Below are 23,329 nucleotides of genomic sequence, written 5' to 3'. Positions count from 1 at the left end.
GTACTATATGCATTACTTGAACTGTGGCCTAACTAATATTTTATCAGTGCTAGCATAACGTCTCTGCTCTCATAATCTATGCCTCAGCTAATAAAGGGAAGCAACTTGTGTGCCCTCATAACCACCTCAGTTATCTACCCTGCTACCTAAGGGGAGGTGGTGGCGTAGTGGTTTTGTCACTGGACTGGTAATCCAGAGACCCAGGGTAATGCTCTGGGGGCCCGGGTTTGAATCGCACCACCCACTTGAATTCAATAAAAATCTGAAATTAGAAGTTGTTGATTGTTGTAAAAACACTAATGTCCTTTAGGAAAGGAAACCTGGAGTAACGTGGTTGACTCTTAAATGCTCTCTGAAATGGCCTAGCAAGCCACTCAGTTGTATCAAACCGCTAAAAAATCAATAAAAAGGAATGAAACCGGACAGACCACTCAGCATTGACCTAGGTGCCAGAAAGGACAACAAGCTCAGCCCTGTCAACTCTACAAAGGTCTCCTTACTGTCATGTGGGGGCTTGTGTCAAAATTGGGAGAGCTGTCTCACAGACTAGTCAAGCATCATATCGCCATGCTCACGGAATCATACCTTACAAATCATGCCCCAGACACCACAATCAACATCCTTGGGTATGTCCTGTCCCACCGCCAGGACAGACACAGCAGAGTGGCAGCACAGCGATATATAATCGGGAGGGAGTTGCCCTGGGAGTCCTCAATATTGACTCCGGCCCCCATGAAGTCATGGCGTCAGGCCAAACATGGGCAAGGAAACCTCCTGCTGATTACCATGTACCACCCTCTCTTAGCTGATGAATCAGTGCTCCTCCCTGGCGGACACCACTTGGAGGAAGCACTGAGGGTGGCAAGAGCACAGAATGTACTCTGGGTGAGGGGAGGGCCACAATGCCCATCACCAAGTATGGCTCGGTAGCACGACAACAGACAGAGCTGGTCGAGTCCTAAGGGACTCTGGCAGGTGGTGAGAGAACCAACAACAGGGAAAAACATACTTGACCGCATCCTCACCAACCTGCCTGCTGCAGATGCATCTGTCCATGACAGTATTGGTATGAATGACCTTCGCGTAGTCCTTGTGGAGACAAAGTCCAGTCTTCACATTAAGGATGCCCTCCATCGTGTTGTGTGGCACTGCTACTATGCTAAACGGTACAGATTTCAACAGGTCTAGCAACTCAAGACTGGACATCCATCAGCAGGAGCAGAGTTGTACGTAACCACAATCTGTAACCTCATGGGCCGGCATGTCCCCCACTCTGCATTACCACCAAGCCAGGTAATCAACCTTGGTTCAATGAACAGTGCAGGAGGGCATGCCAGGAGCAGCACCAGGCATACCTAAAAAAAAGAGGTGTCATCTTAGTGAAGCCACAACGCAGCACTACTTTTGTGTCAAACATCATAAGCAGCAAGTGATAGACAGAGCTAAGCAATTCCACAACCAATGGATCAGATCTCAGTTTTGCAGTCCTGCCACATCCAGTCGTGAATGGTGGAGGACAATTAAACAACTCACTGGAGGAAGCTCCACAAATATTCCCATCCTTAATGATGAAGGAGCCCAGCACATCAATGCAAAAGATACAGCTGAAGCATTCTCAACAATCTTCAGCCTTAAGTGCCGAATGGATGATCCATCTCGGCCTTCTTCAGAGGTCCCCAAATTTCAGCCAATTCGATTAACGCCATGTGATAAAGAAACAGCTGAAAGCACTGGATACTGCTAAGGCTATGGGCCTGACAATATTCCAGCAATAGTACTGAAGATTTGTACTTGAGAACTAGCTGTGCACCTGGCCAAGCTGTTCCAGTACAGCTTCAACACTGGCATCTACCTGGCTATGTGGAAAATTGCCCAGTTATGGCCTGTGCGCAAAAAGCAGGGCAAATCCAACCCGGCCAATTCCCGCCATCAGTCTACTCTCCATCATCAGTCAAGTGATGGAAGGGGTTATCAACAATGCTATCAAGTGGCACTTGCTTAGCAATAACCTGCTCACTGACGCTCAGTTTGGGTTCTGCCAGGGTCACTCAGTGTCCGACCTCAATACAGCCTTGGTTCAAACATGGACTAAAAAGCTCCAGAGGTGAGGTGAAAGTGACTGGCATTGAAAGCAAGACAGCATTTGACCGAGTGTGGCACCAAGGAGCCCTAGCAAAACTGGAGTCAATGGGAATCAGGGGGAGAAATCTCCGCTTGTTGTAGTCATACTTAGCACAAAGGAAGATGGTTGTGGTTGTTGGAGGTCAATAACCTCAGTTCCAGGACATCATTTAGGGTTTCTTAGGCCCAAACATCTTCAGCTGCTTCATCAATGACCTTCCTTCCATCACAAGGTCAGCAATGATGATGCTCGCTGATGATTGCACAATGTTCAGCACCATTTGCGACTCCTCAGATACTGATGCAGCCCATGTCCAAATGCAGCAAGACCTGGACAATATCCAGGCTTGGGCTGACAAGTGGCAAGTAACATTCGCGCCACACAAGTGCCAGTCAATGACCATCTCCAACAAGAGAGAATCTAACCATCACTCCTTGTCATTCAATAGCATTACCATCATTGAATCCCCCATTATCAACATCCTGGGGGTTAACATTGACCAGAAACTGAACTGGACTGGCCATATAAATACTACAAGAGCAGGTCAGAGTCTAGGAATCCTGCGATGAGTAACTCACCTCTTGACTCCCTAAAGCCTGTCCACCATCTACAAGGCACAAGTCAGGAGTGTGATGGAATACTCTCCAATTGCCTGGATGAGTGCTGCTCCAACAAAACTCAAGAAGCTTGACATCATCCAGGACAAAGCAGCCCACTTGATTGACACCCCTTCCACAAATATTCACTCCCTCCACAACCGATGAACAGTGACAGCAATTGTGTACCATCTACAAGATGCACTGCAGAAACTCACCAAGGCTCCTCAGGCAGTACCTTCCAAACCCATAACCGCTAGCATCTAGAAGGACAAGGGCAGCAGATACATGGGAACACCACCACCTGGAAGTTCCCTTCCAAGCCACTCACCATCCTGACTTGGAAATATATTGCTGTTCCTTCACTGTCACTGGGTCAAAACCCTGGAATTCCTTTCCTAACAGCACTGTGGGTGTATCTACACCACAGGGACTGCAGCAATTCAAGAAGGCAGCTCACCACCACCTTCTCATGGGCAATTAGGGATGGGCAATAAATACTGGCCTAGCCAGCAATGCCCACTCCAGTGAATGGATAAAAAAAAATCTTCAGAAATCTGTTGGCATGCTCTCCCAGGTCCCTCTGGGCATCTACACTTCTCAGTATCCTACCATTTATTGCGTATTCCTTTGCCTTGTTTGCCCTTCCCAAATGTATTACCTCAGACTTCTCCAGGTTGAATTCTGTTTGCCACTTTCCTGTCCACCTTACTAGACCATTGATGTCATCCTGCAGTCTACAGCTTTCTCCCTATCAACCACCTAACCAACTTTTGTATCATCTGCTAACTTCTTAATCATGCCACCTACATTTAAGTCTAAATTCTTGATATATACCATGAAAAGAAAGGCACCTGGTATCGAGCCTTGTGGAACCCTATGGAATCAGTCTTCCAGTCACAAAAGCATTTGTCAATCATAACTCTTACTTCCTGCCACAGGGTCAGCTTCAGATCCATGGTCTTTTACTTTTCTGACCAGTCTGCCATATTGGACCTTGTCAAATGCCTTCCTAAAATCCATATAAATTATATCAAATATGCTACTCTCATTGACTCTCTTTGTTACTCCTCCAAAAATTCAATCAAATTAGTCAGAAACTAACAAATCCATGCTGACTGTCCTTAATTAATCTTTGCCTTTCAGATGGTGATTAATACTGTCCCTCAGAATTTTTTCCAACAGGTTTAGGCTGACTGGCTTGTAATTACTTGGTCTATCCCTTCTCCCATTTTTAATCAATTGTGCAATGGTCGTGCCTCCAGTACCATGCCTGCAGCCTGAGAGGATTGAAAAGTAATAGTCAGTGAATAGCTTTTGGACAAAATGGGTCATATTGTTTTGTGAGAATTAATTAAAGAGCAAAGATTAAAAAAAAGGGTTAGAGCCATTTGTTTCTGACGACTTCTTCAGACCTTAAGACAGAAACAGGGGCCAACCAACGTATGGTATCTGCAAACTTTTGCAGGAACAGAAAATCCCCTCCAATCAAGGCCCTATTAGCCTCAGGACCTGCTGGTGTGGCGATTAGATATTGGCCTCAATTTCATAGCCAGTGATAAAACATCAGTGCCCACCCATGAGCTCAAGGAAAGCTACCTGCAAACTTTTAGTGATCTCTGTGCATGTATTTCCCCTTTCCCCATGTCAGTTTGACCTGGTGCCAAGTCAAGGGGATTGCCAGGTGTCCATCAACTGTGATGTCAACAAACAAGAGAAGCAGCCAATAAATTGAAGTATCCTCATCGGCGGCAAACCAGGAAGTAAAATGCATGGGTTAACTTTACTTTTAATTAAAAGTTTTCAGATAGTGAAATAAATGATTGGGACATACATGTGGGATGAAGCTAGAAGCTGAAATCGCGAACAAACTTTGAAAAAAATATTTTAAACATATATTGAGTTTCCTTTTATAATGGAGAAATCTGGCATTCCACCAATATCAGGTTAGTTTTTCAGATCAGTAAGGCCATTCAGCATTAATTATGAAGTTAGTGTGCTGTTTAAAAATTCTGTTACATCTCAATCAATAAGGTGTGGCTTTTTTAAGGGTTTTAACAGCGAGACTAAAAGGGCAAGTTTTCATCAGCTAATTGATTGCAGACTGGGGACCACTTTAACTGTACACCTTATAGAGAAATCTAGAATTACTGACATCAACTCAGATCTCTGAGTTTAACTGCGCATGTGCAGACTCTAGAAGTTGCTGCCAGTTTCAGGGGAGTAATGACAGCCAATGATACCAGCTTTGCTATAATTACTACTGTAAAGTCCAAGCCCTTGAGCCCTGAAAAGGCAGCTTCATCAAAACAGTAGAATCAAACATCGTGCATTACACAGTGCAATCCTCATTCAACGAGTCTTTGTTCATATCATGAGCAATGCTATGGAACCTCCACCTGTTTATATGTGTAACATTTCTAGCTGCCCTTAAACCAATACAAAACAAGACATTGACAGGCTGCTTTCCAATAAATTCCACCATACTGCGCTCATCAGGACAGGTGCAAGAATACTACATTTTAAAGGGACTGAATTGTTGCTCCCATTGAAATTTGGTATCTGTCTTGATGACTGCAAGATGAAAAGCTTTGACATCATGTCTCTTTTATTAGCAGTAAACAGATAGATATACTGATAGAGTCTTTTAAAAAAAAACTGGCTTGCATTTGACAAAGAAGAACAGAAGGGAGAATTTTCAGCACAACACAGGCACATGCCAGTGTTTATGCTTCACACCAGCCAACTCCCACTTTAATTCATTTAACCCGATCATTATATCCTTCCACTCCTTTCTCCCGGATGTACTTATCCAGCTTCTCTTTAAACACCCCAACCACTCCTTGTGTCAGCAATTCCAACATTCTAACTATTGGAATGGGTAAAAGTTTCTACTGAATTCCCTGTTGGATTTATTGGCAACAGTCTTACATTGATGGCCTTTTGCTGAAGTCAGGAAACCTTGTTACCGACTGCTCTGAGGTGCTTCTCTGCCATTTGAAAGTCTGCCCATCACTGACCTCTTCTGACAGTGCTTATTTCTCTTCCGGTTAGCTGCAGAGGGCTGAGCCCAGACCACCTGGGCTATTCCCACACTGATGGGATTCGCGACTGATAGTGCCATTTGGTTGGTTAAAAGATGCTGCGGCAACATGGAACTGTAATGGCTGCTAGGGACATGCACCTTCCTGTGGGGAAAGAAGGAAATGTATTGATCAAGCATAAGCAAAAGGAATAACACGCATTGGCTTAGCAAACCTAGATATTGAACGCTCAACACATTGGGCTGACAGTTCTCTATCTAAGGATGTGAATGGATTCAAATCTATGTTTAAACAGGGAAAGCAGTAATGTCAGTCATGCCAATGTTTAAATGCTCATCGAGTTATATTGGCAATGATTAAAGGACAATAACCAGAATATGAATGAATAGATAATATTCTATTTCCACCCCTTCAACCTAAATTAGAAGCACACAGCACAAAAAGGGAGAACAAGAGAGAGTAAAAGAGCCTTACACAGAAAGAGTTATTGAGAGAAAGAAAGTAAGAGTGAGAGAAAGTGGGAAGAGCAAATGAGGTAGAAAGTGAGGGAGAAATTGGAGAGTTTAAATGGGGAGAAAGGAATTTCACAAAAGTGTATAAAATGCTTACTTATATTGCTCATGGTAAATGCTAGGCTATGTCAATTTAAGCAGACTGCTTTTATGAATTATGATAAAACTGCAATAAACAGGCAAGTTAATGCACAAGGAAGAGAGCGGCTGGAATATTTGTATGTTCCAAGCAGGAACCTCAAAGTCTGTCCAGGGGATGATCTGCAAACCAGTCTCGAGATGCTACCTTTTAACACTGTTAAGAATTTCAGGGCAATTAATGCCATGAGTTACTTTAATCCCATCAACCATACCAACACCTAATTTTACACAATGGCCCCTTGAACAGTGAAGTGCAGCATGGTGCAACACAGTTATTCACTGCTACTAAACACTGTTTAGATTCCACATGCTGTTGAGAGATGGGGTACCAAGTCGACACTGCAGAAGGTGATAGGCCCTGTGCTGTTTGCGATTGTCAAGATCTGGAGACAATGCCTGGTATTCTGTAATGCCCCTACCATAGCCTAGGGTAGAGCTGAATGCGCACTCACTGGCACTTTTTAGTTATTTACCAGTTGTTCATCAATCGAGATCTCTGTCCTGGTGAGGCAATCAGCACCAAAACTCTGACCTTTTGGGTCCCTTAAGTGAGATTCACATCCCTGGAATTTAGAAGATTAAGGGGTGATCTAATTGAGGCCTTTAGAAATTCAATAGGATATATGGAGAAAAACTATTCTCTCTGGTTGCTGACAGTCCAGAACAAGGGGACATCAACTGAAAACTGGAGCTAGGCCATTCAGGGAAAAGGAAACACTTGTTTACACAAAGGGCAGTGGAAATCTTGAACTCTCTCCCCCACAGAAGCTGCTGAGGCTGGGGTTGTCAATTGAAAATTTCAAAACTGGTAGTGATACATTTTCGTTGGAGAAGAGTATTAAGGGTTACAGAACCAAGTTGGGTAGATGGAGTTAAGGTACATATCAGCCCTGATCGAACTGAATGGTGGAATAGGCTCAAAAGGCTCAATGACTTACTCCTGCTCCTATGTTCCTGTATTTTCAGAGCATAGTGAGAATGCAAGACAAACCCCTTTGCTTCCCCACACTCCTCCTCCCTCGTTTCTTGCACTTGGCATCTTACGTACCCCCAGTCGCCCAGTCTCTGTGGACCAGCCACAGTATCAGATGGCAGTGATGTAGTGGAGGGCGCCATAGCTGTCACTTGCTGCCAGGTAGGGACCAGTAATTGCTGGCTTCGACTAGACCATGCCTACAATAACAAAAACACAGGTTTTTACAGGTTCAAAACAACAGCAACTATAAATGGCATATGTAAATAAAAATACACCTTAAACTAGCGAAACAGCCCAAGGCACTTCACAACAGCATTGTTATTCAAAATTTGACACCAAACCATGTAAAGACATAATAGGACAGGTGACTAAAATACTTGGTCAAGGAGATAGGTTTTAAGGACCATCTTAAAACAGGAGAGAACGCTTTTTAAAAATTTTTTCACAGGGTGTGGGCATCGCTAGTGAGGCCAGCATTTATTGCCAATCCCTAATTGCCCTTGAGAAAGTGGTGGTGAGTTACCTTCTTGAACTGCTGCAGTCCATGTGGTGAAGGTACTCCCACAGTGCTGCTTGGAAGGGAGTTTCAAGATTTTGACCCAGCGAAGGTGAAGGTCCAGTTCCAGGTCAGGATGGTGTGTGGCTTGGGGAGGAACTTGAATCTGGTGGTGTTCCCATGCATCTGCTACCCTTATCCTTCTAGTTGGTAAAGGTCATGGGTTTGAAAGGTGCTGTCGAAGGAGCCTTGGTGAATTGCTGTGGTGCATCTTATAGATGGCACACACTGCTACCACTGTGCTTAGGGCTGCTTTGTCCAGGATGGTGTCGAGCTTCTTGAGTGTTGTTGGAGCTGCATTCATCCAGGCAAATGGAGAGCATTCCATCATACTCCTGACTTGTGCCTTGTAGATGGTGGACAGGCTTGGGGGAGTCAGGAGGTGAATTGCTCTCCGCAGAATTGCCAGACTCTGATCTACTCTCATTGCCACAGTATTTATATGGCTAGTCCAGTTCAGTTTCTGATCAATGGTAACTCCCAGGATGCTGATAGCTGGGGGGGCGGATTCAGCGATGGTGATGCCATTGAATATCTCTTTTGTTGGAGATGGTCATTGCCTGGCATTTGTGTAGCACGAATGTTACTTGCCACTTAACAGCCCAGGACTGAATGTTGTCCAGGTTGTGCTGCATATGGGCATGGACTGCTTCAGTATCTGAGGAGTCATGAATGGTGCTGAATATTGTGCAATCATCAGTGAAAATTCTCAATTCTGACCTTATGATGGAGGGAAGGTCGTTGATGAAGCAGCTGAAGATGATTGGACCTAGGACACTACCCTGAAGAACTCTTATAGTGATGTCCTGGAACAGAGATGATTGACCTCCAACAACGACAACCATCTTCCTTTGTGCTAGATATGTCTCGATCCAGCAGAGAGTTTTCTCCCTGATTCCCACTGACTCCAGTTTTGCTAGGAACTCCTTGATGCCACACTCAGTCAAATGCTGCTTTGATGTCAAGGGCAGTCACTCTCATCTCACCTCTTGAGTTCAGTTCTTTTGTCCATGTTTGGAAAAAGGCTGTAATGTGGTCGAGTGGAATAGCTTTGGTGGAATCCAAACTGAGCATCAGTGAGCAGCTTATTGCTCAGTAAGTGCCACTTGAAAGCATAGCCAACCACCCCTTCCATCAGATAATTGAGAGTAGACTGACGGGACAGTAATTTGCCGGGTTGGATTTGTCCTGCTTTTTGTGAAGAGGACATACCTCGAGAATTTTCCAAATTGCCAGGTAGATGCCAGTGTTGTAGCTGTACCGGAACAGCTTGGCTAAGGGCGCAGCTAGTTCTGGAGCACAAACCTTCAGTAAGTACTATTACCAGAATGTTGTCAGGGCCCTTGTCTTTGCAGTATCCTGTGCCTTCAGCCGTTTCTTGTTGTCACAGGGGGTGAACTAAATTGGCTGAAGACTGGTAGCTGTGATGCTGGGGAGCTCTGGAGGAGGCTGAGATGCATCATCCACTCGCTGGTGATATTTGTGGACCCTCCTCCTCCAGTTAGTTGTTTAATTGTCCACCATTATTCACTACAGGATATGGCAGGACTGCAGAGCCTATTTCTGATCCGTTGGTTGTGGGATCGCTTAGCTCTATCTATTGCATGTTGCTTTCACTGTTTGGCACTCCCGTGTTGTAGCTTCACCAGGTTGGCACCTAATTTTTAAGTATGCCTGGTGCTGCTTCTGGCATGCCATCCTGCAGCCTTCCTTGAAGCAGGGTTAATCTCCCAGCTTTATGGTAATGGCAGAATGGAGGATATGCCGGGGCATGAGGTTAAAGATTGTGGTTGCTGATTTTGCTGCTGCTGATAGCCCACAGCACCTCATGGATGCCCAATTTTGAATTGCAATATTTGTTATTGGGCCAGTGATCCAGGAGTCTGGACTAATGATCCAGAGACAAGGGCCAGAATTTTACAGAGCTTCAGTGGAAGCGCGCCCGACCCGAACTTGCGTGAAATCGCGCAAGATGTCATGACGCCCTTGTGTGATATTACAGTTGCCGGTCACATGCGGGGGTTGGAAGTGCACCCGACAATTAAAAGGGCAATTAAGCTCATTAAACATGCAATTCTCCCAAATGTTACATGGCACGTGCGCTTTTACACTTGGGCATGGGCTAATCGACCAGGCAGCGTTCACATTTTTCACCATTCTCAATCCAGGGCAGGATAAAAGGCCCAAATGTGTTTGAGGCTTTGATGATCCATGAATATTGCTGTCAGTTGTTCGTTGTGTCATTATAGTTGGCTCAGGGCACTTTTTATATGCTGATATCCCTCCAACAATTCTATAGCTCCCTGAGGCATTTTCACAGCAGTTGTCTGCCTTCAGGGAGCTCACGTGATATTGCCCACCCGCACGCTCACTTAAATCGGCACCTGCCTTTCCCCCACACCCCCCCACCTGAGCACTTTTCACGCTGGCCGGCAATTAATTGGCCAGCCAGCGTGAATTCACTGCCGGGAGTGGATGGAGAGCAGGAGTGGGCCCCACCGACTGCCTGATTTCAAATCCCATCTAGACAATTAATCAAAAACTAATATCAGTAATGGTGACCATGTAATGGCTGGATTATCATAATGTTCTTAAATCTGCCTTCCTTACTGAGCCTGGTCTATATGTGACTCCAAACCCACAGCAATGTGATTAACTCTTAAACTGCCCTTTGAAACACCCAGCTGATCACTTGTAAACAAAGCGGTTCACTACCACCTTTCAAGGGCAATTAGGGACCAGCCTCGTCAGCGATGCCCACATCCCATGAATGTATTTAAAAAATGGTGAGGAGGAGAGATTTAGGGAGGAAAACATAAATGTCAGTGATGAAAATTGGGTATGTGTACGATGCCAGGATTGAGAGAACAAAGACCTCCAAGGGTTGTAGGGACGGGGAGATTACAGAGATAGGGAGGCCAAGGAGAAATTTGAAAATGAAGGCGAGAATTTTAAAACCCCTAGCAAGACAAAAGCTTTAACGGTACTTGTAAAAAAAAATTATTCTTGACATGTGGAAGTTGTTGGCAAGGCCAGTATTTATTGCGTATCTTCTGGTTGCCTTTGAGAAGGTGGCAATAAGCCACCTTTGATTTTATACAAATGAATGGGCTACTGAACCCACTACATTTATGTGAGACTGGAGTTGCCTATAGGTAAGACCGCCAGATTTCCTTCCTTAAAGGACATTAGTAAACCAGTTAATTATAAACCTAAAATATATACCTATGTTGTGGTGTGTGGCTTGAACCTAGATTTTTTGCTCAGAGATGGGAGCGCTACCCACCTTGCCAAACCTACCACTTATGAAATGTGGATCTATTTTGAAAGGCAGGTGTGATTTTAGCACCAGAGGAAATTTGCTTCCATTTGACCTGAACAGAAAGCACGAACCTGTGTCAAAACTCCAGGCCTCAGTTGAAGCGGCTGCATGGTAGGTGCCTGTGTAACGAGAGGCACTGTGTTGTCCATTCGAACGGAGAATCCTGTGTGTTTACCTGGGTTAGTTGGGATGCCTGCAGGTAGAAGAACAGAGGAGTAAGGCTATCCCATCTAAAGACACAACAGACTGACAATTCACTTGCTAAACCACTGTCCCTAGACCTGGACCGATCCCAGGCATGCATGTGCTAACATGACAGGATCTTAAAGGACAGTGCTTAAAGGAGCAACCTGATAGGGTACACTGCTCTCTTTCAACTATGTGTACATAGTTAGCTTTATTTCTAAACACTTAGAATCAATGAATCATACAGTACAGAAGGAAGCTATTTGGCCCATTCAGCTCCCATTTCAAAAGAGCCATCTACTTAGTCCCACTCGCTTGCTCTTTCCACATAAACCTGCAAATTTTTTCTCTTCAACTATTTATTTAATTCCTTTTTGAAATCTACTATTGAATCTGCTTCTGCTGCTCTTTCAGCCAGAGCATTCCAACCCATAACAACTTGCTGTGTAAAAAAATTCTCATGACACCTTTGGTTCTTTTGCCAATTATCTTAATATATGTCCTCTGATTACTGGCTCTTCTGCTACTGGAAACAGTTTCTTCCTAGTTACTCTATCAAAACCCTTCAAGATTTTGAACACTTCTATCAAATCACTTCTTAACCTTCTGTGCTCTAAGAACAATCCCAAACTTCTCCAGTCTCTCCACATAACTGAAGTTCCTCATCTCTGGTACCATTCCAGTGAACCTCCTCTACACCCACTTCGAAGGCCTTGACATCCTTCCTAAAGGGTGGTGCCCAGAACTGGACATAATAATCCAGCTGAGACCTAACCAATGATTTATAAAGGTTCAACATGCTTTCATACTCTATTCTTCTGTTTATAAAGTTATGGATCTGTATGCGTTTTTTTAACAGCCTTCTCAGCTTGTCCTGCCACCTCCAAAGATTTTTGCATGTGAAGCCCACGATCTGATTGTTCATGCACACTATTTAAAATTGTACTATTTATTTTATATTGCCTCGCCTCATTCTTTCTTTTAAAATAACTTCTCATTTTTCTGTATTAAACTTCAACTGCTTGAGCTGAAGTGCTTTGTGAGTGGGAACCCTCCAACCCTCTCTGTATTCCAATCTGGCATCTTGTGCATCCCTGCTTTTCATACAGTTCCACATGTCAGCAACTACGCATTCCAATCCTAAGCCTCCCCTCCTTGCTAGCATTTTTTTAGTGCTTTCATGGCATGTGAGCATTGTTGACAAGGCCAGCAATTATTGCCCATTCCTAACTGCCTTTGAAAGGTGGTTTTGATAATAGTGCTATCATTCTCCCAGGTAGCAGGCTGTGCAAGATGACTGCAAGGGCTTGAAGTGCTGAGGAGATTGCAGGCTAAAGGCTTGCTTATCATTCCCAGTCAGTTATCCACCATCTGATACCCATCCTGCTTGTCAAGCTGCTGTTTCGATAATGCTGTTTGCATTCGACTCATGTGTCATTTGCACTCATGTAGCGCTCCTATTTGTCTAACATTCACACATCCTCCCCACTTGCCTATCCTTCCAACTCATAGCATTCCCAACCCATCATCATAGAATCATAAGGCACAGAGGAGTTGGTCCCACACTCCCTTCCCTTTCTGCAATAGCCCTGCACATTTGAAGTCTACGTCCAATTCACATTTGAAAGTTAATATTCATACTGCTTCCACCGTGTATGACAGGATTACTGCTACTTTCTGAATAACTTTCAGTTGAGATTACTTGAGAGTTTTGATCTGGCACTCATACCTTGAAGTGTGGGTGGGCACAGGATGAGGGTCTGCTGGAAAGACTCATTGCACCCAAACTGAGTAGTCCCCGGTTGCAGAGGTATCCCATGGTGCATCAGGGAAGGTCCAGTTGGTGGTATATGCTAAATGAACATAGTACAGTGTCAAGTGTCACAGTCTCAAAACTCTGCCGAAAAGGACACATTACCTATGTTTTCATAAAGCTACTATGTTTTGTGGACGAGAGCTCAAAGTTTCATACACAACAGGCAACTGTAGCAGAGATGCTCCTAACTGCAACTTAACAAGTGTATCCTTAAACCTTGCAGCAAGTACTAAACCTCTGTGGTGGGCTGTTCACAATGGCTGAGTGACTTGCAGCAGCCTCACACAGACAAACAGGTGGTGTAACTGTTCATACTTGCCCACTGCTTCGTAGTAACATTGTTACTCCTCCAGTACCCAACACCACTCATCACTGGTAGAGAGCAAACTTGTTCTCTGTCACTGTTTGAACCAGGTATTAAAATACAGCAACTTCATTGGTTAATTCATCAACAAACTGCCCAACCAGGTAGGACCAAGGACCTGTCCGACTGGAGCCTTGAAAGATTTTGTCACTGCTCCGTGAGGGTACAGGGGTTGTATAAACTGCCAGCTACCACAAGGTAGTGCTGTTAAGTAACGTACTGAACTCTGACTATTCTCATATTTAGTTTGTTTTAAAGGAACCTCTTAAGTGATAGCCATCCCTTCTGCCACACATGACACTAAAGCTGTTTTTGTTTTTATTTTCGGTTGTAGGTTTCACTGTATCTGAAATAAGTGTCCTACAGCCAGTTTTAAAGCCACGCAACAATAAACTGCACCAATACAGCATCTTTAATACAATAAAATGCCCCAAGGTGCTTCACACAAGAATGTTACCAAAGATTTGACCAAACCATGTAAGGAGATATTCGGACAGGTGAACAAAGGCTGAGTTTTAAGGCGAGTCTTAAAGGAGAAAAGAGAGAGAGGGAGACAAGTCTAAGTGGGAGGAGACAGACGTTCCCCTTACCTGGCTATGTACAGAGCCCATTTTATTGAAAGCCATACTCAGATTTGTGGCATTGTTTGAGGCTACGGGTCTCATAAATGGCATCTTATTGCGGTTTATTACATCGTACATGTTCGGCCTCCATCTGCAAACATCCATTATGTGGAAACAAGACTTGACGCTGTGGGGAAAAAAATAAACAAACCAGGTATTATTTGCATGAACCACAAATGTCTAGACCACCATTTCATCTTTTACATTGTAATTACAATCACAGGGAGGATGTTTACTATGAAGAAGGGGAGGAGTGGGTTATGGAGGGGAGGAATAGGATATGGAAAGGAGGAATGGGTTACAGTAGGGAGGAGTGGGATAGGGAGGGGATGAGTGGGATAGGAAGAGGAGAGGGAGAAAAGGGATATGGAGGAGAGGAGAGGCATAGGATGGATGGGAAGAGTGCAGGGCAGGTAGGGGAAGGGAGAAAAGAAGGGAGCAGAGAAAATTTGCTTAAATTTATCAAACATGGTATCGTATTTCAGAAACATCTCAAGGTGCTTTTCATATAATGAAATAATCTGAAGTGCAGTATTATATGAGTGAACACAACACCCATTTTGCAGTAAAAACAGAAAATGCTGGAATAATTCAGCAGGTCTGGTAGCATTTATGGAGAGAGAAACAGAGTTAACGTTTCCTGTCCAATAAAGAAAAGTCATACTGAACTCAAAACGTTAACTCTGTTTCTCTCTCCACAGATGCTGCCAGACCTACTGCATTTTTGCAGTATTTTGTTTTTATTTCAGATTTCCAGCATCTGCGTATTTTCCCTTACCCATTTTAAAGTGTAAGATTTACAAAAGGCAATAAAATGAACAATCAGTCAATCTGTTGCTAATGTTGAGTGAGGGAGCACTGAAATATCAGCCTCGACATTTTACAAAGTTGGGAGGGTTGTACTCAGGGGCTAAAACAGTGTGGGGGGAGGCTGGTAGTAGGTAGTGGGGGGGGCACAAATGGACAAGTCAAGCCTGTCCGATCTTAATGCCAAAGCTTAATTTAAATCAAACTTCCTGCACAACATCTGACTAAATCTAGTTAGAAGTTGGCGGGCATGAGAATGTTTGGAGGGGTCTGAGATGAGGACATGTGAACAATTCCCAGCAATCAGTGGGAGGAGGCAATTTTGTGATCAGGGGTTGTTTTAGTGGTTGGTGGGGGGAAGTAGAGAGGGGAAGGTTAGAACTGCAGAGATCTAATGATTCACTTGTGGGGCCACTTGACCCACAAGCCAGATACTCCAAAGACTTACGATGACCTCTTTTGGCCTGTCCGTGATGCCAGCCATGCTAAGCAGCAAGTTCAAACTTTAAAATGATGGTACTGATCCTTGCAGACCATCCAGGGTGAAACAGAATGTTACAGCCCACGCAAAAGTGAGGTGAGAAAAAACTTTTTCACATGGCGAGTAGTTAGGGTTTAGAATGCACTGCCTGGAATTATGGTAGAGGCAGGTTCAACTGAGGCATTCAAGAGGGCATTGGGTGATTATTTAAATAGAAACAATGTGCAGGGTTACAGGGAAAAGACAGGAGATTGGCACTAAGTTAAAATGCTCAGAGAGCCGGTGCAGACACGATGAGCCGCATGGCCTCCTTCTACACTGTAATGATTCTGCAATTCTATGTATTGTGTGTTTAACATCCAGGAAAAAGCAAACCACTTGATTCAGGATGTGGGGCACAAGATAACCAGGAGACAGAAAAGGCGTGTAAGAAAGGCAAGGTTACAGTGATCATGGGGGATTTCAAAATGCAGGTAGACTGGGAAAATCAGGTTGGTAGTGGATCCCAAGAAAAGGAATTTGTGGAATGTCTACGAGATGGCTTTTTGGAGCAGCTTGTGGTGGAGCCCACTAGGGAACAGGCAATTCTAGATTTAGTGATGTGTAATGAGGCAGATTTGATAAGGGAGCTTAAGGTGAAGGAACCCTTAGGAGGAAGTGACCATAATATGATAGAATTTACCCCGCAATTTGAGAGGAAAAAGCTGGAATCAGATGCAACAGTATTACAGTTCAATAAAGGCAACTACAGAGGCATGAGGGAGGAGCTGGCCAGAATTGTCTGGGAGATGAGTCTAGCAGGAAAGACAGTGGAACAGCAATGGCAGGAGTTTCTGGGAGTAATTTGGGAGACACAGCAAAAATTCATCCCTAGGAAGAAGCATACTAAAGGGAGCACGAGGCAACCATGGCTGACAAGGGAAGTCAGGGACAGCATAAAAGCTAAAGAGAAACCGTACAATGTGGCGAAGAACAGTGGGAAACCAGGGGATTGGGAAGCCTACAAAGACCAACAGAGGACAACTAAAAAAGTAATAAGGAGGGAGAAGATTAAATATGAGGGTAAACTAGCCAGTAATATAAAAGAAGCTTGCTAGAGCTTTTTTACATATATAAAGGGTAAGAGAGAGGCAAAAGTGGACATTGGGACACTGGAAAATGACGCTGGAAAAGTAGTAGTGGGGAACAAAGAAATGGCAGAGGAACTGAATAGGTACTTCACGTCAGTCTTCACAGTGGAAGACATGAGTGACATCCCCAAAGTTCAAGACAGTCGGGGGGCAGAGGTGAGTATGGTGGCCATTACCAAGGAGAAGGTGCTAGGAAAACTGAAAGGTCTGAAGGTGGATAAATCATCTGGGCCAGATGAATTACACCCCAGAGTTCTGAAGGAGATATCTGAAGAGTTAGTAGAGGTGTCAGTGGTGATCTTTCAGGAATCACTGGAGTCAGGGAGGGTCCCAGAGGACTGGAAAATCGCTAATGTAACACCCCTGTTTAAGAAGGGAGTGAGGCAAAAGATGGGAAATTACAGGCTGATTAGCCTGACCTCGCTCGTTGGTAAGATTTTAGGGTCCATTATTAAGGATGAGATTTCAGAATACTTGGAAGTGCATGGTAAAATCGGGCAAAGTCAGCAAGGTTTCATCAAGGGGAGGTCATGCCTGACAAATCTGTTAGAATTCTTTGAGGAGGTAACAAGTAGGTTAGACAAAGGAGAGCCAATGGATGTTATCTACTTGGACTTCCAGAAGGCCTTTGACAAGGTGCCGCACAGGAGGCTGCTCAGTAAGATAAGAGCCCTTGGTGTTAGAGGCAAGGTACTAGGATGGATAGAAGATTGGCTGTCTGGCAGGAGGCAGAGAGTGGGGATAAGGGGGTCCTTCTCAGGATGGCGGCCGGTGACTAGTGGAGTTCCGCAGGGGTCAGTGTTGGGACCACAACTTTTCATTTTATACATTAATGATCTAGATGAAGGAACTGAGGGCATCCTGGCTAAGTTTGCAGATGATACAAAGATAGGTGGAGGGACAGGTAGTATTGAGGAGGCGGGGAGGCTGCAGAAGGATTTGGACAGGTTAGGAGAACGGGCAAAGAAGTGGCAGATGGAATACAATGTGGGGAAGTGTGAGGTCATGCACTTTGGTAGGAAGAATAGAGGCATAGACTATTTTCTAAATGGGGAGAGAGTTCAGAAATCTGGAGTGCAAAGGGACTTGGGAGTCCTAGTCCAGGATTCTCTTATGGTTAACTTGCAGGTTGAGTCGGTAGTTAGGAAGGCAAATGCAATGTTGGCATTTATTTCAAGAGAACTAGAATTTAAAGCAGGGATGTGCTGCTGAGGCTTTATAAGGCTCTGGTCAGAGCACATTTAGAATATTGTGAGCAATTTTGGGCTCTGTATCTCAGGAAGGATGTGCTGGCCCTGGAAAGGGTCCGGCGGAGGTTCACGAGAATGATCCCAGGAATGAAAGGCTTAACATATGAGGAAGGTTTGAGGACTCTGGATCTATACTCGATGGAGTTTAAAAGGATGAGGGGGGATCTGATTGAAACTTACAGAATACTGAAAGGCCTGGATAGAGTGCACGTGGGGAAGATGTTTCCATTAGTAGGAGAGACTAGGATCTGAGGGCACAGCCTGAGAGTAAAAGGAAGACCTTTTAGAACAGAGATGAGGAGAAACTTCTTTAGCCAGAGAGTGGTGAATCTATGGAATTCATTGCCACAGGAGGCCAGGTCATTGAGTGTATTTAAGACTGAGATAGATAGGTTCTTGATTGGTAAGGGGATCAAAGATTACGGGGAGAAGGCGGGAGATTGGGGTTGAAAAACTTATCAGCCATGATTGAATAGCGGAGCAGACTCGGGCCGAATGGCCTAATTTCTACTCCTATGTCTTATGGTCATCCCATCCACCACCTTAAATGTTCACTCCCTCCACCACCAATGCACAGTGGAAGCAGTGTGTACCATCTACAAGATGCACTGCAGCAACTCGTCAAGGCTCCTTCGGCAGCAAAACCCGTGACCTTTACCACCTCAAAGGACAAGAACAACAGACACATGAGGATATCACCACCTACAAGTTCCCTTACAAGCCACACACAACTCTGATTTAGGGAAATACATCTTCGTTCCTTCACAGTCAATGGGTCAAAATCCTCGAACTCTCTCCCCTATCTACACCACATGGATTGCAGCAGTTCAAAGTGGCGGCTCACCACCACCTTCTAAAGGGCAATTAGGGGTAGGCAACAGCTGGTGATGCCCCATCCTCAGAAAAAGTAATAAAAGCTTGCACTGACATAGATTTACGAGCTAAATGGCTCGCTTGCATAACAACAGTCATAGTTCTTCAAAAGCATTTCTTCAGACATGTTGACATGCTCTGACAACAGTAAGTGGCTATTTTAACGTAAATCATACGCCTAACATCTGAATGCAGAGGGAATGCTTCAAGGGCTGGATAGCTAAGATGTTCCTGCAGGGCATATTTCACCCATGTAAAAGGAGGATGGGCGGTGTGTGACTTGGATTCTGTTAACTCTTATTTACAGCGAGGACGTACTGGTTGCTGTGCGGAAAGTCCAGCAAGTGCTGCATGGTTACAAAGGGGTGGTTCATCGTCTCTGCCGGAGTGATCCTCTTCTCTGCGTCAATCAGCAACATCTTCTTCAACAGACTGACAAATTCCATGCGATCAGCCTTCTCTGCCAGTAGGTCATTTCCCTCCAAATCCATCACCATGTTCACCTGAGGCAAGAGCACATTGCAATTTAGCAGCAGGGTAGGACAGGAAACCTTACTGTTGTCACCTCACGCCCAACGAGGAGTCCCAAATTCACTTAAAATTAATTCCCAATCCCCTATTTCTTTTAACATTTGGAAGGACTTCTTTCTTCTTCATTTTTCAGCAATATCCCAGTTCTTGGCAGAGAGCTGACAGCTCCCAGCTCTTCAGCTGCGCCACTGTGGAGCTATACCAGGAGCTGCATGACTGCTGTACTATAAAGTACTCAGAGCACAGAAACAGGTCTCTCAGCCTAACTAGTCCATGCCAGTGTTTATTGTCCGCATGGGCCCCCTCCCACTCTTATTTCATCCAACCCGATTTACATATTTTTTTTTCTCCTCTTGTATACTTATTGAGCTTCACTTTAAATGTATCCACTCTGTTCGTCTTCACTACACACACATGAAAGATTTATGAGAATGGTTCCAGGGATGAGGGTCTTCAGTTAGGTGAATAGATTGGAGAATCTGGGATTGTGTTCAAAATCATGTGGGGTCTAGACATAATAGTTAAAGAGAAATTGGTGGAAGGGTTGAGAACCAGAGGACAACAATTTAAGGTGATTGGAAAATAAATAAAACAAGTTGACATAAGGAAAGACCTTTTTATGCAGCAAGTGGTTAGGATCTGGAGTGTACTGCCTGAAAGGGTGGTAGAGGCAGATTCAATCATGGGTTTTCAGAGAGAATTGGATAAACAACTGCAGGGCTACAGGAAAAGGGTGGGCAAGTGGAACTAGCTAAACTGCTGTTGCAGAGAGTCAGCACGGACTCAACAGGTTAAATAGCCTCCTTCTGTGCTGCAACCATTCTATGATTCTATGCAAGGTCCTGTTATCAGGACTTTCAGTGTACTCCTGTCTCAAGCAATGCACAAAATCTGCACTGTAATCATACAATATATTTACATGCACAGATGTACATGGAATAGGAGAAATACTTAAAGGGGAAAAACTTTGAGAGCTATGGGGAAAAGAGCAGGGAGAAGGGGATTAATTGGATGGCTCTTTCAAAATACTGTCACAGGCACGATGGGCCAAACAGCCTCCACTGCTGTATCATTGTATGAATCATTTCGTGCTCATGAAATATACGTGTGAAGGTCCACTAAATGGTTACAACAAATTCAAAATACAAACAAATGGAATTTTTTCACAAAATATACATATGAATGTACACCTAATTGTACAATTAACTTGCAATTATATAGTGTCTTTAATGTAGTAAAAATGTTCCAAGGCGCTTCAAAGGAGCATATGGGGCCAAATATGATACTGAGCCACATAAAGAGATACCTCAAGGGATATGGGGATAGCGGGAAAGCTGAGTAGAAAATCAGCCAAGAACTTATTGGATGGCTGTGTGGCCTATTCCTGCTCCTTTTTCTGATGTTCTTATGTGACAATTTCAAGCTGTGTCTTCAAAGAGGAGAGAGGTAGAGGGGCAGAGAGTTTGAGGGAGTGAACTCCACAGCATAGTGTCTAGGCAGCTAAAGGCTTGGCCACCAGTGGAAAGATGATGGAAATCAGAGGTGCACACGTTCTTCAGAAAATAAATGTAAATGTACACTCATATGTACAATGATTTTGTAAAATACATTAATGTACCTTCTGGAGAATTAAAAACAAAAATCTTTCAAATTGAATCACTGAAGTTGTGAGTGCTGTCTTTCTCCTAGCATCTATTCTGAAATGGGCAGTAGAGGAGGAATGTCCTCAATAATCCGGCTCTCTGTTCCTATTGTAGGAGGGTTCCAGCTGGAGGCTGCATTGTCAGCATGGTTACGAATTCTTGGCTGCTGATACTTACATGCGCTATATCATCCAAACAACCAAAGATATACTTTCTGGCTTCTTTTGACTTCATCCCTGTTTCTGCCTCATGCTCTTCCGGAGTCTAAAGCAAAAATAGAGGATTGAAAACAAAAATTAACAAAAAATACATGAGGGAAAGAAAATCCATCAAATTCACAGCTGACTTCCATTTAGCAGCCCTGGTTAGTATATTCAAGTTCTTATGCCAGCAGTTGATTTGTTTCAAAATGCACATCTCTCCTTAATAATGTTGGCTTAATCCAGCCCTTCCATTGATAACCACAGACCTCCTAACATCAGCTCTCTGAAGGCGCATGCTGTATCTTTAGTGCCAAAGAGCAGGAGTTGCATTAGAAAGAAACACCACACTTAACAATACCTCAGGAGCAGTAATTCCACGATAGTAAACCAGAAACAGACATGCTGAGGGTATCTATGCTACTCAATCATGATTCAATCTTGGGTTGCATCTACATTGTGTGAGGCCCCCCTTAATGCTATACGCTCATGGCAAAGTGCATTGAACAGGCATCAACGCAAAGTGCATTCGGCAGATATTAATGCAACGTATACTGGGTGAGTAAAACTGAAACTTTAGTTTGAATACACAAAGGTTTCAACCCCCAAGACACAAATTTCACCTCGAGATGAAAAGAAGTATTTGTATTTGGAAAGGTTGGATCTGTATTTGGAAAGATTAGATTTGTATTTGGAAAGGTAGGCCAGGTTGGAGCTGAACCATTGGAGTTCAGAAGAATGAGAGGCAATCTTATTGGGACATACAAGGCCCTGAGGGGGTTTGACAAATGGATACTTAAAGGATGTTTCTGCTTGTGGGAGAGTTTAGAATTAGGGGACACAGTTTAAAAATAAGGGGGTCTCCCATTTAAGACAGTGATGAGGGGAATTTTTTTCTCTCAGAGGACCATGAGTCTGTGGAACTGGCTTCCTCAAAATGGTGGAGGCAGGGTCATTGAATATTTTTAAGGCAGAGATAGATAGATTCTTGACTAACAAGGGGAGGTCAAAGGGTATCAGGGTAGGCATGAAAATGGAGTTGAGGCCATGAGGGCCACAATCAGATCAACCATGATCTTGTCAATGATAGAGCAGGCTCAAGGGGCCAGATGGCCTAATCCTGCTCCTAATTTGTATGTATCAAATTTTGATCCCAGTTTGCAGCAAGTTTTGAAATTACCTTCATTTTCCACCCTGAATATGATGTGTCGGTCTCTGTCGAGAAGAACCGTGTTGTTTTTGTCCCCACATTTAATAGATGATCTCCTGGCAACCCTTGTGTTTGTGAAATATAACGTATCTGTGGAATAAAAGAAGAAATTAATTCTTCGTTGTGGTATATCTAGTGAAGTGTGTGCAAAGCGTAAATATTGGACACAGTGCTTCATTGCAACAGTTATTAGTTCACCATTCGCAACACATGCAAAACAGTACAAGACTTCCCTTTTGCTAAAAAAAACTTCTCTTTGTTGGTTCACATACTAAACACCATTCAATGATGCTGCTAAAACTGCTGAACTCCACACCCTGAAAGTCTAGGAGGAAGAAAGCTACAGCAGCCCAAGGTAACTTGTCCCCATTTACCCTATCCTCTCCCCAAGATATTATCCCACTGCTTATTACATTAAGAATATTCACAAATTGCCTGGATGAGTGCAGCTCCAACAGCACTCAAACAGCGTGATACTAGGACAAAGCAGTCTGCTTGATCATCACCTCATCCACTGCCTTAAACATTCAGCACCTCAACCACCAACACACTGTGGCAGCAGTGAGCACCATCTACAAGATGTATTGCAGCAATTCACCAAAGCTTCTTTGGCAGCACCTTCCAAACCTGTGACCTCTACCACCTAGGAGGACAAGGACAGTAGGTGCAAGGGAACACCACCATCTGCAAGTTCCCCTCCAAGTTACTCACCATCCAGGCTTGGAACTATATTGTTGCACCTTCACAGTTGCTAGGTCAAAATCCTCAAACTCCTCCCTAACAGCACTGTGGGTGCACCAACATCACATAAACTGCAAAAGTTCAAGAAGGTGACTCACCACACCCTTCTCAAGGGTAGTTAGGGATGGGCAATAAATGCTGACCTTGCCAGTGATGCTCACATGCCATGAATGAATTAAAAAAAAATTCCTTCTACATATCCTTC

The 23,329-nt window shown here is 44.0% G+C and overlaps 1 protein-coding gene across 4 annotated transcripts in view; it reads right to left on the bottom strand.

The window, feature by feature from the left end:
* The window catches only part of hipk3a (homeodomain interacting protein kinase 3a), a 243,971-nt gene that overhangs the window by 23,102 nt on the left and 197,540 nt on the right, over positions 1–23,329 (bottom strand). For all 4 annotated transcript variants that reach the window (XM_041197023.1, XM_041197026.1, XM_041197024.1 and 1 more), the window contains 8 exons: positions 22,354–22,473; positions 21,151–21,237; positions 19,118–19,302; positions 14,226–14,385; positions 13,185–13,308; positions 11,341–11,462; positions 7,464–7,588; positions 5,739–5,906 (listed from right to left, as the gene is read on the bottom strand). In XM_041197023.1, coding sequence (XP_041052957.1) covers positions 5,739–5,906; positions 7,464–7,588; positions 11,341–11,462; positions 13,185–13,308; positions 14,226–14,385; positions 19,118–19,302; positions 21,151–21,237; positions 22,354–22,473 — 1,091 coding nt within the window. The remainder of the gene's footprint in view (positions 1–5,738; positions 5,907–7,463; positions 7,589–11,340; positions 11,463–13,184; positions 13,309–14,225; positions 14,386–19,117; positions 19,303–21,150; positions 21,238–22,353; positions 22,474–23,329) is intronic.

Source organism: Carcharodon carcharias, chromosome 10, assembly GCF_017639515.1.
Source record: "Carcharodon carcharias isolate sCarCar2 chromosome 10, sCarCar2.pri, whole genome shotgun sequence".
Lineage (NCBI taxonomy): Eukaryota > Metazoa > Chordata > Chondrichthyes > Lamniformes > Lamnidae > Carcharodon > Carcharodon carcharias.
The sequence above is the reverse complement of the archived record's forward strand: the minus strand, read 5'-3'. Positions and strand labels throughout refer to the sequence as shown.